Source organism: Emys orbicularis, chromosome 3, assembly GCF_028017835.1.
Source record: "Emys orbicularis isolate rEmyOrb1 chromosome 3, rEmyOrb1.hap1, whole genome shotgun sequence".
Classification (NCBI taxonomy): domain Eukaryota; kingdom Metazoa; phylum Chordata; order Testudines; family Emydidae; genus Emys; species Emys orbicularis.
Window position 1 is genome coordinate 59,759,471 of NC_088685.1, and position 19,194 is coordinate 59,778,664.

A 19,194-nucleotide genomic window follows, 5' to 3' on the forward strand; every position below is an offset into this window, starting at 1 on the left:
TTGGGGCACTCTCACTAATGATATCCCACATTTTAAAGTGCTAGAACCACTTTTTCAGTGGGCTAAATTACCCTTCAGAAATTGCCTACTCATTGTCTATGTTCTTTCTTATATATATATATACTTTCCTTCAACAATTTGAATAGGAAATTGTCTAAACATTATTCATGGATTCATAGATTTTTACTCTAGAAGCTATTATTATGATTATCTGGTGTGAGCTCCTGAATAACAAAGGCCAAATCATTTCACCCAGTGATTCTTTGCATCAAGCCCATATCTTGTGGCTGAGTTAAAGCATATTTTTAGAAAGATATCCTCTTTTGATTTGATTTAAAGACATCATGTGATGGAGATTTTCCACATCTCTTGGTAAGTTGTTCCAATGGTTAATTACCTGTTAAAAATGTACACCTAATCTCTGGCCTTAATTTATCTACCTTCAATTTCAAGATCTTGTGATACCTTTATCTGTTAAATTAAAGAGTCCTGTGTTATCAGAAATCTTCTCCTCATATGTAGGTAATTATAGACCATGGTCAAGTCACATCTTATCATTCTCTTTGATCATTCAGCTAGACTGAACTTCCCAAGACTGTCACTGTAAGGCAGCTTTTCCAGATCTGGAATAATTCTTTTAGCTTTTTCTGAACCCTTTCCAATTTTTCAACAACACTGAATCTGGAATACATAGAGTCCCTGAAATAACTGCTCCTTTTGAAGTTAGATAAATTGAGTAGTGTGTGGTTTTCAATGTATTTTGAATGTCCTAAAACTGAAGGTCTGTTTTGCAATGTGTATTGAAGATTCCTGACACCTCCCTGGTGTCCTTGGCCAAAATTTCCCTTGCCCACTAGTGTTGTTCTGTTTGCTGGGTGGCTGTTAGTCTCCACCCAAGAGATGATGCAATTTCAGTATTCTTGTATGTGTATAGTTTGTGGAAAGTTCTTTAGTTTGGAATCTGGTGAAGGGCTTGAAGATGGCCACTCACCATCTCCTGAAATAGCAGTATCCTGTGTAGTGATGTCGTCTTTATAATAATTCACTGCTAAAATAATTGTAATTCCTCTTTCAGATAAATGTGTGTGTGGTTTTTTAATGTTGCTCATTGCCAGGATTCCAAGCCTGAAAAGTCTGCATAGTGTAGTCTGTCTATGTTGGTTATTGGTGTATGTGAAAGAGGTGCAGGAATAAAAGCATAAAGTAGGGAATCATAAGCTAGTGATAGAAAAGAACCACAGCATCTTCTCCATCCCTGCTAATGCGATATTGCTACCTACCATATATTCCTTAGTATTTAGACGGGGGTAGATCTCAATGCCTCACACATTGGGAAGACCACAGTTTTTCATGGGAGATTGGTCAGCCATCCAATGGGCCTTACAGTTAAATGGTTCCTGATACATAACACAAATTTTCTTCAGCTACATTTCAGCCTGTTACTCTCACTTCTTGATATTTACACCCATTATATAGCTATAAATTACAAGTCAGTATTTCTAGGCCCCTAATCAGTTTATATCTCTTCTTTGAATTCATTTTAATTTGTCAACACATTTCTTGCATTAAGGTTCTCTGAAACATAAGCAGTACTAGATATGGTCTCTTTAGCATTTGATACCAAGGAACTCTGCTGTCTCCTTGGTCAGTGATATGTGACCTGATATTTACAGCTCAAAACCCGCTTTGTTTTCTTGGTATTCACATAGCATTGCAAGCTCAAATTTAGATTGCTTTGCTTTATCATGTTTGGGCATATTTTTTAAAATATCTTTGTTTATATTTTTGCAAGAAGAATCTCGGTTTATTATTTCCTGCCCATTTTTTTACCCCTTTGTACTATTTTCATGTCAGCATTAGTGTTTGCAATATCCCTCAATTTAATAAAATCTGCAAATATAAATGTATATGTAATTTACCCCCTCCAAATTGTTAGAGATGTTAAATAAATCCAGACACAAACCCAGTCTCCATGGCACTGCTGATTATCATTACTGGCCTTCGTTTGCAGACCTCCCATAATTTTCAACCTGTACTGTTCAGATTACTTCAATTTGAATTAATTTAAAAATAAGATTTCATGCACTATTATGTCCACATTTTTACTAAACTCCAGTATATTGCATCTACTGCATTCTGTCCATTTATTAATTTTATAACTTGGTTAAAAACAAATCTATTGAATTTATCTGCTGTGGTATATTTTATATATGACCATACAATTTATTGCTCATGGTTCTATTGTTCTGTAGAGGCACTGGGGCATTTGGAGGGCACTCCTCCAAAAATTCATAGCTGGCATAAGGTCCTTTAAGGACTGTCTTAAGTAATAGCAATTCTTGGCCTGCTCTAATTTTTTCCAGGGCTGGGACTAGAGCAGTTGCAGCTTGAGAATAAGAGAGCTGTAATCAGCTCCCTAATGTGTCTTCATCTCTTCCCCTCCTGCACTGAGCAGAAAGATTCCAGTCCATTGTGAATTTGGATTTAATTTTTGTTTTACACAGCAATTTAAACATACAGATACTATAAATACCACAAAATAATAAATGAGACTTGTTTTTCTTGTGATGAAAATCTGAAACAAGAAGTATATTTAATTTTAATTGTAGCTTGTTTTGTAACAATAACAAAAGAAATATTTCCATCTTTCAAATTGCTATTTATAAACCATTACAAATTATTATGATGACTTACTCTTCCACTGCATACATACCACAGTTTGTTATTCTGTATACTCAAATTAGAAGTCCAGGTATGTAGTTTTACTTCCAAAATCTGACAGGGTTCAATTCTGAATCTTCTCTGACACATTTAGATCACTCTGCTGTATTTGGGTCTCTCTCAGTGCAGAAGTCCACCCACCTGGATTTGACTGCATGATCAGGGCCTTATTTGTTAACTTATCTTAATAAAACAATTTTCAGTCATTTCCAGGTAAAAATGTACATAAACTAGGGAATGAACTTTACAGTATAACTGCATGTCTTCCCCTCCACTCAGTGAGCAGCACAACCCTGTGTAAAATATGGCCTAAAAATGTTAGGTAACAAAAGTTAATATAAATAATGAAAAGAGAAAATTCTTCAGGAAATCTTTGGGGTACACTGGCAGCACAGTGACCTTAACTCTTGTGGTTCAATCTGCCCTTGGATGGTTCATGTGACTTTAGGGGGAGCCAAATATTTAAACATGCAAATGCAGAATTTCTTTATGTTAATAGAAGACACATATATAATGTCCTGTGCAACACATTAAACATATATCGTAAGGCTAATGTTTCCAAAAGAACTTAAGGGAGTTAGGTTCCAAACTTCCATTGAATTCCAGAGGGAGTTAAGCACTTAACTTGCTTAGGTGCTTTTGAAAATCCAAATCCAAATCTTTCTACAGGAATATATAAGCAGTAATCTATTAATACAGTATCATTTTACTGGTACTGGTTAGTTTAGGGCTTACATTAAATTCCACTTCCTGACTTAGTGGGATAAGACTGGCAGGGCAATTGCTACACCCCAAGGTCCAAGCTGGTGGAAGGATGTGCCTCCTTTTCCTCTCTCCCTGCTCAGAATACATGTAGAGATCATATGTCAGTAGGGGCTGGTGCCGGAGAGTGTTGAGCATAGTCACACATTAGCTAATTCAGGAGTATATGGTAGGTTGGGGAGGGAGCAAAAATTGGCCCCAGCAAACCCTCCTTCTTGTGTATTTAAGCATTCTTGGGCACAGAGCACCCATTCTTGCTACTTATAGCTGTCTTGCCCTGGTCCTTCAGTTGGTGTAGTTGTCAGAGCTGGGTTACCAGGTTTTCTCTGGATCTGATCCAATGGCCTTTTGAGATTAGAAAGCATTTTTTTTATTTCTTCTGGACAAGACCGATAAAGGTATCTGGTGGGTTTTTCATCCTCCTAACAGCATCCTGGAGGTATGATACGTGGGGGTAAGAAAATAAGAGGCTGAAGAAATGTATGTCAATAAATATTGTCACAAATTGCAGCCAGTGCCCAGCATATAGAGTTTCACAAGGCCAGCTCTTGGGGTGAACCTAACCACGGGACGCAGGAAAGGTATGAGAAGGTATTAAATCTTTGCAGACTGGGCTCTCTCTTGTCTGTACTGTCATTTCCACCTTCAGTAGGTGGTTAGTGGGACGGGACAGTGGGCTGAATCATGAACTGAGCAGGGGTATTTAGCAAAGGGAGTCTGGCTTCATTCCTTAGTGGTATGGTGAGAGGCCATTCAACCCCACACTGGACACAGTTAATGTCTGGCCATTTGAGGAGGTGGGGATTCATTCCCTCCTTGTATGTTAAAATTGATAAAGTTGAGGCCTGACATTTTAAATCCTTTCACTGGCCTTTGATTGGCTTTATGCTTCTTCATGTCCTGAATAATGTGAATCATTGCTCTTCAACTCTCACATAGTTTACCCAGGAAGAGCCTGAAAATCCCTTATAATACAAGCTCTGCAAGACCTGCAACCCCATTGTGAGTAATCTACTTGACTTCATGAGTAAGGGCTTTAGAATTTTCCCATAGCCATCTGGCTAAGAGAGTACCTCTGAGCTATACATCTGTGGATTTTGACCTCTTCAGCTGCTGAAATGGGCCATGTGAGCTCTCATCAAATAAATGCATAGGCCAAAAATAATTGTAATGCTCTTTTGGGGGGGGGAATAAATAAATGCATACATAAAAATAGGTTTCTCCAAAGCACATAAAAATCCTGATAAATGAGTATAATATTAAGAAGACATATAAACAATTAATGTAATTGACATTTTTAGACGTATGAACAGTTGTCTGTGAAATACTACAACCAGAACTGTCAAACTGTGCTTCCTTTTGGGGAAAGTGAATGAGAACTAACCATAAAATCCTAATGAAAGTTTCCTAGTGCAGTTCCCCTCTCCTAATATGTTATAATATTGACTTCTTGCCTGAGTCAGTGGGTGCTGATGAGACTTGGGATATGTCTACATGGCAAACAAAAGGTGTGTTCTTAACTCGGTGTAACTAACCCTTGTTAGCAAACTCAGGTCAAAATAACAGTGAAGACATAGCAACTCCCATTTAACTTGGGTTAGCAGCTTGAGTTTAACCTGCTCCCCTACCCCAGGCTCTCAATTAAAAGCCAAGTTGCTTTGTCTTTATTGCTATTTTAACCCTAGTTAGCTAATCCAAATTAAGAACACACCTTTTTTTGCAGTGTAGACCTACCCTTAGTGTGGGAATTCTATCAGGTGTGGCTTCCACCATTGAACACAGAGGGTGAAATCTTGGCCCCATTGAAATTAATGGGAGTTTTGTCATTGACTTCAGTGTGGCCAGAATTTCACCCATAACATTGGAGTAGCACTTCTTACTTTGTGTAACTATTGCTGATGATGAGGTTAGAGGTCTGTGACTCTAATGCTTTAAAATGTAAATTAGTGTATACGCATAGTGCTCAAGATTGCTAAAAAAAAAAAAATACCCCAAACCCCAACCCTTTGAACATGCACAAATTCTAAAAGGACATATATCATATTTCTCTTAGAAGCAGCTGTACATTAAATGTTCATATGAACTCTGGGTTACCTAACAGCACTTTTCCAATAGACTAGTTACATAATCAAGTAACATTTTTGAATCTTCACATCTGATTGAACCTCCTTTCAGAACATTCAGTTAGATGCATAACAGATATGTATTTGTTTCTGCATGGCAGACACGGTACAAAGTACCATAGTTGTATTTTATATATAAGATATGCATTTTACACATTTCCTGTTTAGGAATATAAGAATAATGAATCAGTGGGCTTAATACCATTTACTTAAATTATAAACAAAGCCAAATTTATGAGACAATTTTAATTCAATTCACAATCCTCACTGGTGGTTCTCATGTAAGCTTATATAACTATCAATTCCAGGCATAAATACTGGGATTAAGATGTCAGTCTTTGATGGCACATACAAAATAGGTAGGGTAGTGATCTAATTTAATCCTCTCATTTCTCCCCACAATTTATTGTAGATTGAGAATAAGATGCCATCTTTAAAAATGTAATGTAGAGAGCTCAATTTTGCCTCAGACACCTCCATGCAATTTCCATTTAAGTCAATTTGAGTTGTACTTGCATATCTGATGGTAAAACTGAACCCCTAGAATTAAGGTACACATTTCCCAGCATAATTAGTAATCCAGAATACTCTGTGGGCCCAATGTGGCATTCTGCATGTCTAGGATTTGCCAGATTGGGCCCACCATAATGTGTGGATATTAAAGGTTACAACAACAACTTTGACTTTTGCATTTCTTGCCTTTAGAATTTAAAATCATAACTATATCAGATCAGTAATGTAATTTGTTTTATTTAATTTTCCCATTTTTAAAAAATAAAAGTAGAGGAAAAGGGATGTTCAAAATTGTGCACCTGTGCATTTGCTTGTACCCCGCCAGCGTATAGACATTCCATGATTTACACGCGCAAGTGCAATAGATAGATGCACAATCATTGTTTGGGCAATTGCTCACAGTTTTGAACAGCTGACCCTAATCTTCATAGTGATTTTTGTATATTTCTATACTTGCAAAGTCAAAAATGTAGGCATGTATAGAACTCCACAATAAAATAACACAAAGCCCGACAGCCTCAATATCTAGAGAGACAAGGTGGGTGAAGTAATATCTTTTATTGGACCAACTTCCGTTGGTGAGAGAGACAAGCTTACACAGTTCTCTTCTGTTAGTTCACAGTGCAGACTTGTAAATACCATAGTGTATTAATTTTGAACTTAGTTGACATTCTGAATTTTATGCTTGGAAAACTTATGTTTTTCAGTGACTTATAACTCAGTGCTTTTTGTTTTGATTTGTTTTGTTTTGTTTTCCCTCACTGTCCTGGGTATTAACCCTCAGGGATTAATTACCTGAAATTTTTTGATTTTTAAAATTCATCTATATTTGAGAGATGCATGTGTAAAAAAGAAATTAACATTTTGACATCAGAAAATAAATGTATAAAGCCATGTGTAACTCAAAAGTAGGAGAAAGGACTGTGCTCAGATTTTTCCAAATTAAAAAAATCATCTTTGCTCTGAGACAAAGCAAGAATATTTCAGATGAAAAGGAGAATTTTTGCAGAAAGTTATGACCCTGTAAAAACTGACAGTCAGAATGGAAGTCTTAGTGTAACTTTAAGTATAGTGACCACTACAAGATTATTGGGGCCTAGTTCTACCACTTGTACTCATATTATGTAGTACTATATTCTGAGAGTAAACTCATTGATTCCAGTAGGACTGCTTGTGGAGTAAGGTGCTACTTAATGTGAGTAACGATGGCAGAATATATAGCCCATTAAGAGAAATATATGTAGCAGTTCATTTCTTTTACTTCTTTTGACTGGAGGAACCTTTTTATACAAACAGCCACCAAATACTGAGCAAAAGTAATGGAATAAATGTGTGCTTTCACCCAAACACACACAATCTTTCACATCTTGTCTCCTTTATTTTTTCAAAGGTATATTTGCAAATATATTCAGTACTATCTGTGCTAACTACTTTCAAGGAAAGAAGATAATGTTCTCTATAATACTACAGTTCTTAGTTTTTTTAAAAAAAAGAACAGTAAATATTACAGTGGGAAAAAGTAAAAATGCAAGAAAACATTCTTCATTATTATTATATTATTATTTATTTGCAAAAAAAGGAAACATGGGAAAGCAAATACTATATTTCTAAGGTCCATGAGGCACAGCAAGCAAAAATTATGCAAATTATTTTTGTATGTTTTATAGTCAGAGAAAATTGTTCCTCCTTATAAATGTTTTAGTCATAGTAAACAATTACTGTGTTTGAAGATAATGGTAGGAATTAATAACTTCTTATTTAAATATTTTTAGTATTATCTGTTCAGTGTATTAACACTTAGAACACAACAACAACATTTTTCACAGTCAACAAATGTATGGTTAGAAGCATATGTATGCATATCCTCTGCATCCAGACGACTTAAGAAGCTTATAGTTCAGCCTATCAATTTAAATTCTTTTCTCTTTTGACATCTGTTACACTAGCTTGATAGTATATGGGAAATTTGGATATCTATCCATTTTCAGGTAAAGACTCTAGGCAGCTGAAGTGCTTGATTTATTAATATTAGCATTCCTCTGTTCAGTGTTTACACCCTGCTTGTTATTGTACTGTTTGTATATTTCTTTGTTTTGTTGAGATGGAAATAAGATCAAAATTGCTGCTAAACCATTTATTTCTTTAAAAGTTTTTCACCACTTTTAATAGGCTTCCATTATGTGTTTTTACAGCAAGCTTAGTAGTGGAGGAACAAACGCGACAGATGAAAATGAAAGTGCATCGTTATAATCAGACAACAGGGTCTGGTTCTAGCCAAGAATATGAGCGTGAGCAATATACCAAGGTAAAGTTAGTAGTATTAAAACAATATTTTGTTTGGAAAGGTGAAGGAGTAACATGGCTACTTAAAATATTATCCAATACTTAAGGATATAATGTTTATACATTTGAAGAAAGCTTTTTTGAATCTAAGCTTTATTATATCACTTTGACCCATAGTCAGAAAAGTGTATTAGATGTCAGTTTTTGAAGTAATCTAAAATGGGTTTGCACAATACAAAATGCTTTTGCAGATGCTTGTACAGGATAACATTTTTGCTTCCTAATATTGCTACAGACATGATCTTTCCTGCTTGGAAATGCATGAAGGGATTTTGTTTTCACAGTGACTCAAACATCAGTTGAGTTTTGATCTTCTTTTCTAATTGAAATGTAAAATTTTCTTTTGAGACACAAATTTACATGATAAAAGTTGCATTAAAAAGTTCAGTCCAAAGGTACCATATGGCAAATTTTCTTTATAATACATATATGTGCTCCCACAGCCATTTGATCTTTCTGCTGAATAGGTCTCAATTAGAACACAAAAAATGACTTGTTGTGTTCTGTTGTGCCTTTTACAAGCCAGGTCATAGAGGACAGAGTTGTCCATATGTGCATAATTGCTGAAGGCATATGGTCTCCTGGAGCACTGAGGCAGGAAGGATGCTTCTGGAGGTCCTGGGGGAGAGGTACTTAGAGGTAGATCCTATCATTCCTTTTTAGAGAGACAGTATTGTTTCTACAAAAAGAACAGGAGTACTTGTGGCACCTTAGAGACTAACAAATTTATTAGAGCATAAGCTTTCGTGGGGTACAACCCACTTCTTCGGATGCATCTCTAAGGTGCCACAAGTACTCCTGTTCTTTTTGCGGATACAGACTAACACGGCTGCTACTCTGAAACCTAGTATTGTTTCTATTTAGTGTAAATAAAAGACCATCAAAGGCAGAACCAACCACTCTGCTGCTGTACTAGAAGCATTCTAACAAAAAAAGTATTGCATTGAGACTATTGTATAACAATAATTTGCTTACTATGAGCAGCCATAGGGTGACAGTATGAAGATAAAAGCATACTGTAGGAAGTTGTAAGTACACAGTATTACCAGCACCACCACTGTAAACTAGTCAAAAATCATGAATAGGCCCCCCAGACTCATGAGATTGTAAATAATATATTTTGGGTTCCTTTTATTTGCTTTCTGGCTTTTGAGCCTTTACTGTTCACATTTTTAAGCTTTTATTCACATGGACTAGAACCTTTTTTTTTTTTTTTTTAAACAATGAAAGCTGGGGTTTTCACTCTCACTCCAGGCACTGGGGCTTCAAGAAAAATGCCAAACCTTGCAGTAAAATCACGTTGGCATTGCTAGAATGCTTCAAACATGTACTCCACAAGCACGGGTATCCAACTGCTAGACACATTCCCCCCACCCTCCCCAATCCAAAATACATCTCTCAGTGTTTCTGAGAACACAGCAACTTCCAGTTAAAATTAATGGGAACTGCTGGGTCCTTAATACTTCAAAAATCAGGCCACACACTTAGGCTCCTAAATCCATATTTAGGTTTGAAAATGTTGGTCTGAGTATAATTAAACTGGAGAGCATATCAAATATGGGAATATTTGTATAACTGGGATATAATTTGTCATCAAAAATAGAGATAAATACAAATAATCCCAGGAAGAGGAAGATAATATATTAGGCCACTGGTTGTCAAATTAATACAGATGCTGGTGCTATAGCACTTTTTGCTGAATATTTCCAGTCAAATCATCTGAAAAACAGCCCTACTTTTTGGGTAAAAGTAAAATAGCTCATTTTATGTTGGGTTTATATTGTAGATCACATGCAACAGATTCAGTCAACCAGATACATGGGAGAAATACACATGTCCCATGTGACCTATCCCAATCAATCACAAACTCAAAATACAGCATACGCAGTAGCTTGTTAAAAATTGTGGGTATCCAGATAAAAGGAAGAAAGTTCCCCCTAGCTTCTTTGGCACTTCATAGACCTACAAAAAGTTTTGTCAAATCATTGTTGGTTCACAGCTGCAAGTCAAACTTCAGTCATAGTTGGTTTGTTCTAACTACATATACAGTTGAAGTCAGAGGTTCACACTGCTCTAAACATACCCAATTTTCATAATATTTCAACACAGATATGATAGACATGTATTCCTCAATGACAGTGAAACACTTATTAGATTACGTCTGTCTCAAAGAGGATCATGTGCTTTGGTTGGCGTTTGCTGTCAGCCCTTCAAATTCCTAGCTCTCCCGCCAGTATTTATATGTATTTGTCACGGGGCTGATATACCCCATGACCCTTTGGGGGTTGGAGAGAGGTGCATTACAGCCCCGCAGTTGAGTCGGTAGGACTGCCCACAGTCTCAGGGTGTGTGGCCCTGTGACCTTAGTCAATAGCCTGGCCCTTGCGCTCAGGGCAGGGCAGCCTAGCAGCCAGAGTCAATAGTGTAGGTGAGCTGAGCCACCACCCCGGAGTGGGCGGTAGCCAGGTGACCGGGCCAGGTGACCGGGCCCACACTCTACACCAACTCCCAACCCAGGGCCCTGTCGGTGGCGGGGTTTCCCACCACCAGCTCGGCAGGGATCCTACCGAAACACACCGAGCCCGTCTCCAGTTCTACCACCGTTTCCCCGCAAAGTTTCCCTGGGTCACTTCCTACACGATTCTCTGCAGTTTGCCATCTCTGGGTCTCCACGGTCTCTCCCCTCTCTGTGGTGTCCCAACCCTATGTTTTGCAGTCTGTCTCTATCTGGCTGGCCTCCACGTCCTGTAGTGCAGGCATTCCTCCCCCAGGAGTCAGCAGTGCACCTCCTTCCTCACTGGCAGTCAGCGCAGATTGAGCTGCTCTGCTGCCTTTTATATCCTGTTTCCAGCGGGAGCATGCCCAGCAGAGCTGAGGGGGCGTGACCTCCTTGGCCAAGAGAGAAGGGTTAACCCCTGCTGCACCAGTGTGGGGCTGACACACCCCATCACAGTATTAATATGGGGAACTGAGGCCAAAATTAAACGATCATATCTTAAAGGAAGCATGGTGTCCATCTATTGTATGACAGGGTTACTTTTTCTGGGCACCTTATGTCATTACAAAGAAGCTGAGCTTTTCAAGATAAAACAGTTGAATGTAAAATGAGTAACTTGTGCTGAGCTTGAAATCCAAAATATCCTTAAAATGCACCTGTTTAATGTTCCACCTAATTAAAATCAGATATAACATCCAAGCTGATGATCATATGTCACCTGATCCGGATATATGGGTGGATAAAGTTTTACACTGTGACCTGTGATTTAAGTTTTTTTTAATCTCAGTTATTTTTAACTTGTCACTACTATATTGTGGTTTTTGCTCCAGTAACTTTGTCATTTTATGCGTTAAGGTCATTATTGCACAGATAATATAATCCAGACTGTTATAAATGTTTAAGGTATAAGGTTTTAACTAAGTTCATTGTTCAACCACACCAGAAAAAAAGACAGGAGGCAATGGATGTCATTTAATGAGGCTGCAACTTTATTCACTTATAATATGTGGGAGTGCCCAGCAAGAAATTTTACAGTGCAGGAAGAAGCAGGATCAGTTCCCTGCTTTTCCAGCTGTAGGAGCCCCAAACCCCTTCCTCAGCTCCCTTAAAGGAGTCTAGAATCAGGAGGGAGGTAGGTTCCCTGCTCATGAGATGTAGGAACTGCAAACCCCACTTACTCAGCTCCCTTAAGAGATGCTTTCCTTCAAACTCTTTTCCAACACATTATATCCAGTAACCATATCCATTCTATACTGAGTACCTGCCCAGGACATCTGCCACAAGGAGGCACCAGCAAAATGCTTGGTGCCTCCCCCACCTCTGCCTGGTTCCCAGATATTCACAGATTTCTTCCTGTTTTTGTTTTTAACCAAAGTGAACCATATTTGCATCCGGTGTCTGCTCCCAAAGAGTGTACAACACACATCAGCTGGTCCAATAGCACGCCTCTGCTTCCATGCCAGCTCAGGCTTGCCTTACTCTCTAGGCCCAGATGTGAACTGCTCACCAACCTGGAAGTCCTGCCTGTGTGCCCAGTATACAATACTGTGCCTGCAGGTCCACATCACTGCCTACCTGGCCTACTTGCATGATTCTGAAAGTGGAAGTACAAGAAAATTAACTCTGATTCTCTACCTGGGGTCTACATAAGAACATAAGAAAGGCCGTACCGGGTCAGACCAAAGGTCCATCTAGCCCAGTATCCTGTCTACCGACAGTGGCCAATGCCAGGTGCCCCAGAGGGAGTGAACCTAACAGGCAATGATCAAGTGATCTCTCTCCTGCCATCCATCTCCACCCTCTGACAGACAGAGGCTAGGGACACCATTCCTTACCCGTCCTGGCTAATAGCCATTAATGGACTTAACCACCATGAATTTATCCAGTTCTCTTTTAAACTCTGTTATAGTCCTAGCCTTCACAACCTCCTCAGGTAAGGAGTTCCACAAGTTGACTGTGCGCTGCGTGAAGAAGAACTTCCTTTTATTTGTTTTAAACCTGCTGCCTATTAATTTCATTTGATGACCCCTAGTTCTTGTATTATGGGAATAAGTAAATAACTTTTCCTTATCCACTTTCTCCACATCACTCATGATTTTATATACCTCTATCATATCCCCCCTTAGTCTCCTCTTATCCAAGCTGAAGAGTCCTAGCCTCTTTAATCTCTCCTCATGGGACCCGTTCCAAACCCTTAATCATTTTAGTTGCCCTTTTCTGAACCTTTTCTAGTGCCAGTATATCTTTTTTGAGATGAGGAGACCACATCTGTACGCAGTATTAGAGATGAGGGCGGACCATCGATTTATATAAGGGCAATAATATTCTTATTCTCTATCCCCTTTTTAATGATTCCTAACATCCTGTTTGCTTTTTTGACCGCCTCTGCACACTGCGTGGACATTTTCAGAGAACTATCCACGATGACTCCAAGATCTTTTTCCTGACTTGTTGTAGCTAAATTAGCCCCCATCATATTGTATGTATAGTTGGGGTTATTTTTTCCAATGTGCATTACTTTACATTTATCCACATTAAATTTCATTTGCCATTTTGTTGCCCAATCACTTAGTTTTGTGAGATCTTTTTGAAGTTCTTCACAGTCTGCTTTGGACTTAACTATCTTGAGCAGTTTAGTATCATCTGCAAACTTTGCCACCTCACTGTTTACCCCTTTCTCCAGATCATTTATGAATAAGTTGAATAGGATCGGTCCGAGGACTGACCCTTGGGGAACACCACTAGTTACCCCTCTCCATTCTGAGAATTTACCATTAATTCCTACCCTTTGTTCCCTGTCTTTTAACCAGTTCTCAATCCATGAAAGGACCTTCCCTTTTATCCCATGGCAGCTTAATTTACATAAGAGCCTTTGGTGAGGGACCTTGTCAAAGGCTTTCTGAAAATCTAAGTACACTATGTCCACTGGATCCCCCTTGTCCACATGTTTGTTGACCCCTTCAAAGAATTCTAATAGATTAGTAAGACACGATTTCCCTTTACAGAAACCATGTTGACTATTGCTCAACAGTTTATGTTTTTCTATGTGTCGGACAATTTTATTCTTACATACATCTTGTGTACACTTGAATGTCATTGCCTGAATTGCTGTGGCCCCTACCCTAGGTGGGCCACAACCGTTGCACGCCCTATCCAGAAAAAGTGGGAACCACATTCTTGCACCAGTAGCCCCAGCTTTGAAAGTCCCTTTTTGAAAACTGTAACAAAGTTGTGAGGAGCCTTCCATCACCATGGATAAAGAGGGGTCTTATGGGTCTCTTTATTGTATAAGTCCTTAATGTTCTTACTGGGCAATTCCTTGCCTCAACGCACAGCTGTAGCAATATAGACTCACCTTGCCCCCTTGATCAGTTTTGGAAATCCTCATGGTTTTGAAAACTGATTGCACTTCCCATTGTAAATCCTTCCATTCCAAAGTCCTTCCAAAAGTATCCCTTGCTAACTCAGGCATTAGTTCACTGACTTTAAAAGCTCCAAAAATTGCTACCAGGAATGCAGCTTTGAACAAGGCTGCCTCCTGGCTGCTTCTGCATATTTGATTGAGAACTTGCACCAAATCTCTAAGGGCATGTCTACACTTAAAATGCTGCATCAGTGCAGCAGCACCGGTGTAGCTGCACTGCTGTAGCGCTTTAATGAAAATGCTCTAAACTGATGGGAGAGAGCTCACCTGTAGGCTGAGAGCTCACCGAGAGGTGGTAGCTATGCTGGCGAGATAAGGTCTCCCACTGACATAGCTCTGTCTATACACAGGATTAGGTCAGTATAACTACATTGCTCAAAGGTGTGGATTTTTCACAACCCTGAGCGACGTAGTTATACTGATATAGGTCTGTAATGTGGACCGACCTAAGTGTTTGAACAGTGATGGGAGAACGTGGATCTTTTCTAGGACCCATGTCCGGAGATTACTTCACTAAAAACCTCTGCACTGAGAACCTACCACAAGAATCTGGGTAACCCCTCATTCTACTGGCAATATAAGGCTCAATAGGCAACCAGAGATGGTAGATGACACTACTAGAGTACAGCAGAGTAGGCCATATCATTGGCAGACCTTCTGGCCTCTGAAATTTCACAAAATCATTAATATTCCTGTCACAGGCCCTAAACATTATGGCGCTACTGATCTCTGACTACGCTGAGAGCTGTAATACATCAAAATTCCAGAGTGCTACCGGCATCTGTTCTGGTTCCTGATTGCTCCCTGGTGCTAGTCTCTGATATTTGTCCATCTGAAATCAAGACAACACATTGGCTATGTCATTAGCAATCCCGGGCATATGCTTGGCAGAGAAACATATGTTAAGATTTAGCCACTAGAATCCAAATGCCCTTACCAACTTCATGGTCCTGGGAGATCTGGAGGACCGGTGATTGTACCACGGCAATGTTGTCATTACAAAACTGCACACTTTTGTTTCCAAAATATGTTCCTCAAATAGTTACTGCTACCAAAATGGGAAAGAATTCCAAGAGTGGTATATCCTTCACTATACCTTTTTGTATCCAATCTGAGGGCCATTTCTGGGCATGCCACCTGTCTTGATAAAATACTCCAAAACCTATTCCTCACGATGCATCTGAATGTACCATTAAATTTGCCTCTGTCATCCTTTCCCCCCTCCAAAAAGACACTCTGTTGATACAGAAACTGCTCCAAAACCCTCAAATCCTCCTTCACCTCTTTATTAACCCTTATCGTTAAAATGGTTGGGCTTTGCTATCCCCATGACAAAATGCCCTGGGGCCACCACTTGGCAGCCAGATCCTGGTAAAGATGACCTATCCACGGCTGCATGGGGTATAAATACACCCCCACTCGTCTGGTCAGCAGGAAGGATAGTGCAGTGCCCTTCTCCTGACCTGCCCCTACTGCTTCCTGCCTTTCTTGTCCATCCCTGTAAACTTTCCCCCTTCTCTCCACCTCTGGTAAGAAGCTCTTAAAGGGGCAATGCTCTTTTTCTTCCAGCTAACCTTTTGCATGCTGGTTGTGGAGGGCACATTCTCAGCATTTTAACTTTGTAGACATTCTTCAGTGATGAAATTCATTACCCTGAACCACTGTAATCTGATATGTATATTGGTACAGGAAGCAGATTGACTCTTAGTGCTATAATCTTTCCTTGTCTACAGCAGTTTTTTATGAGACAAACAAGAAACCATAGACTAGACAATTTAATACCAGTTGTGATAAATATCTGATAAACCATATTAAGAGATATGATAGCTCTTAATTTAAGACTAGCTAGTGTGGTCTTTAGCAAGAGATGCCCATATTCAACAGTCTTACTAGAGTTCTTTAAAAATCTTATTAACATGGTATAAAGTGAAAAACAATGAAAGCTATAGAAGATGGACTTATTTTTATGGGTAAAGACAAATTGTTGAGGTGATCTAATATAAATTTTAAAATTCTGAATGTGAGTGATGAAGTAGTAGATGTAAAGAAATTGTTCATATTAGTTGCAAGCATATAGTTTGCCATCTCAAAGCAAAACCAATTTCCCCCATCCTGCCACCAGTAGAGACAATGAGGCATATGATTATTGCTTCAGAGAAAGATGAGCCACTCTCCCTAGTGAGCTCGTGGCCAATTATGAGGTGCTGTGCATAGGGAAAATATTCCTTCCTGGGTCCTGCAGTAATCAGTTGACACCCCGAAGCATGAGATTTGATTATTCCCCTTTTACCATATGTAACTGTAAATGTTCTGTTGGGCACAGAATTATCTAAATGCTGTTAAAATCCTCAGTGTTCTGCTGCATCATTACCTCCAGTAGTGAATTCCATATGGGAAGAAGTATTTCCCTATTTATTTAAAATATGCTTTGTATTATACATAAATTATTTTTCTTTCAAGCTGTCAGACTGCGACAAGGCTGTACAGCTTCCAAATTAGATACATTCATGGAGATAGGTCCATCAAGGTCCATTAGCCAAGATGGTCAGGGACATAACCCCATTCTGTGGGTGTCCCAAACCTCTGAGTGGCAGAAGCTGGGACTGAATGCCTGGGAATGGATCACTTGTTAATTGCATTGTTCTGTTCATTCCATCTGAAGCATCTGACACCAGCCCCTGTCAGAATACAGAATACTGGCCTAGATGGACCATTGGTCTGACCTAGTACGACCGTTATTATGTTCTGAGCTAAAACTGGTACATTTTTTCCAAGCATGCAGTTCTCTTCATTCTGGTGTTGGGATTCTCATTCACTCTCACTATATGGTTATTTCGCATATTCGCAGTATTCAGCCATTAACCAGGCAGCGTGTTAGTATTTGAATAATCACAGTCCGGCTATTTTTCAGTAAACATACTGTGAATAAGCAAATCTCTGCATGAGGACTACTATAATCCTTCTCTTTGTGATTGTCTTTTGTACTCTGAATTTCAAGCTGTTTTGGAAGCCATGTAGATGCTGGTTCAGCTCCTTACTGGCTTCAGTTAAAATGGAAAAACTCCATAATTTACATGAAAGGATTAAATGAAAAAACAAAGAAAATGTTGCTGTGAATCTAATGAAAGGAAATTTTTTTAAAACAAAGTTTAAAGAATTATTTGACTCATTTCCCCCTTCACTATCTAAACATCAGTAGGGCTCTTGTCCCCAGAACAACAATAATATGTTTGTGTTAATGCTATGTTTTTGTTACATGTGGGAGACTCACAGGCCCTGCTATCATGTGATTCTGGATTTACACGGGTGTGAGAGAAGAATTTGATTCAGGATCATTTGTTACAAATATTACATACTCCACATATGCACAAACTCCAAAGCTGTTCTTGTTCCAGTCAACGCACAACACATTTTTAAAAGAGGTGTTTATTCCAGATGGCTACTGATGAGAGCTTTATAGTAATCATTTAAAAGGACGCCACTCTAGATTTAGGTACACTGCTAGCTCAGTTAACACTTGGAGTCTTTTGAAAGCATTTTGTTTAACGTAAACTTATTTTTCATTGAAGCCATGGGTTAAGACTTAATCTTTAGGAAAGCTGCAGCACTTGTCATATCCAGCTCAAAAAAGGAGATATGACATTTAACAGGGGCTTTATTTTAGGACCAGGCTGCATAGATTTTGGTCTACAATTTAAGTCTTCCAGGAGAGGTGGATTGGCCGTTCGCTTGGGATTTGGCAGACCTGTGTGACCCTGGGCAAGTCACTTAGTTTTTTTGTGTCTCAGGTCCACATCTGTAAAATGGGGATAAAATGCTTTCCTACCTCACAGGGTTTTTGTGAGGATAAAGATTGTGAGGCATTCAGATACTATTGTAATGAGGACCATATAAGTACCTATGATAGAGAGAAGCCTTACAGAAGGGCCGTGAACTGAGCAACTGTGTTCAGAGCTTTGCATGCCACACAGAGAGAGTCCATAGAGGCTGGTGTATACAGTGAGCTTTATTGTGTGCTGCAGGAAAGCCACAGGATCTTGACTATGAAGCTAAATCCTAAGCCCCTTTATATTCTATACTCTATATATATACTATACTACTATATAGTAGTAGGGAGAGTGGGGAGAAAGAAGTAGAAATGAGCTTTGAACCCACTAAAAGATTAATGAAATGATCTGTGAAATTTGCCCTTTAACCAAGAAAATATTAATATCCCAGTAACAGAACTGGAATAACCTCCAGCAAGAACATTCTTTTAGTTTGTGTCTCCATTATTTCTACTGAAGTTAGTGTGTCTGCAGTTCATCAACCCTCTTTTTCTACTTTCACTGACACAGTACAGGAGCGAGCTACTCCATAGGTGGCAAGTGAACAGAATAACTGCAGTACAAGTTTACATTTCAGATAGTTATATTGAAAGAGTGCTATATTTTTGTAACACAGAACAGGAGTTATAACTAATGCTGTTACACAGCAGAGGGAATGGACTTCCCATCCTTGTTACTATTAATGACTAAAAATAGACCTACTGCCTAGTAGTTGTTATCAGAACAAGTACCATATTCTGCTTTTGGGATGAGCAACACATTTTGGGAATAAAAACACCCTAAAGTACCACATATGGTTGGGAGAAAAATAATTGTTGCAAAAAATTCTCATGCTTTAGTTTATTGAAGCTTTACAAATATATTTCTTTGATTCTTTTTTTGCTTTTGTGGCCACTTAAAAATGTGAGAAGAAAAAAATTGATTATATGAATTTTCTTAAATAAGGTTTGGAGTCCACTTGGACAGCTGAAAGTGTATTGGGAT

General features: G+C 38.8%; 1 protein-coding gene across 6 annotated transcripts in view; it reads left to right on the plus strand.

The window, feature by feature from the left end:
* Positions 1 to 19,194, plus strand: part of RIMS1 (regulating synaptic membrane exocytosis 1) — a 487,540-nt gene that overhangs the window by 367,076 nt on the left and 101,270 nt on the right. For 5 of the 6 annotated variants that reach the window (XM_065400580.1, XM_065400581.1, XM_065400582.1 and 2 more), the window contains one exon: positions 8,312 to 8,424. The exons of the other annotated variant lie outside the window; for it this stretch is intronic. In XM_065400580.1, coding sequence (XP_065256652.1) covers positions 8,312 to 8,424 — 113 coding nt within the window. The remainder of the gene's footprint in view (positions 1 to 8,311; positions 8,425 to 19,194) is intronic. 6 annotated transcript variants of the gene reach the window in all.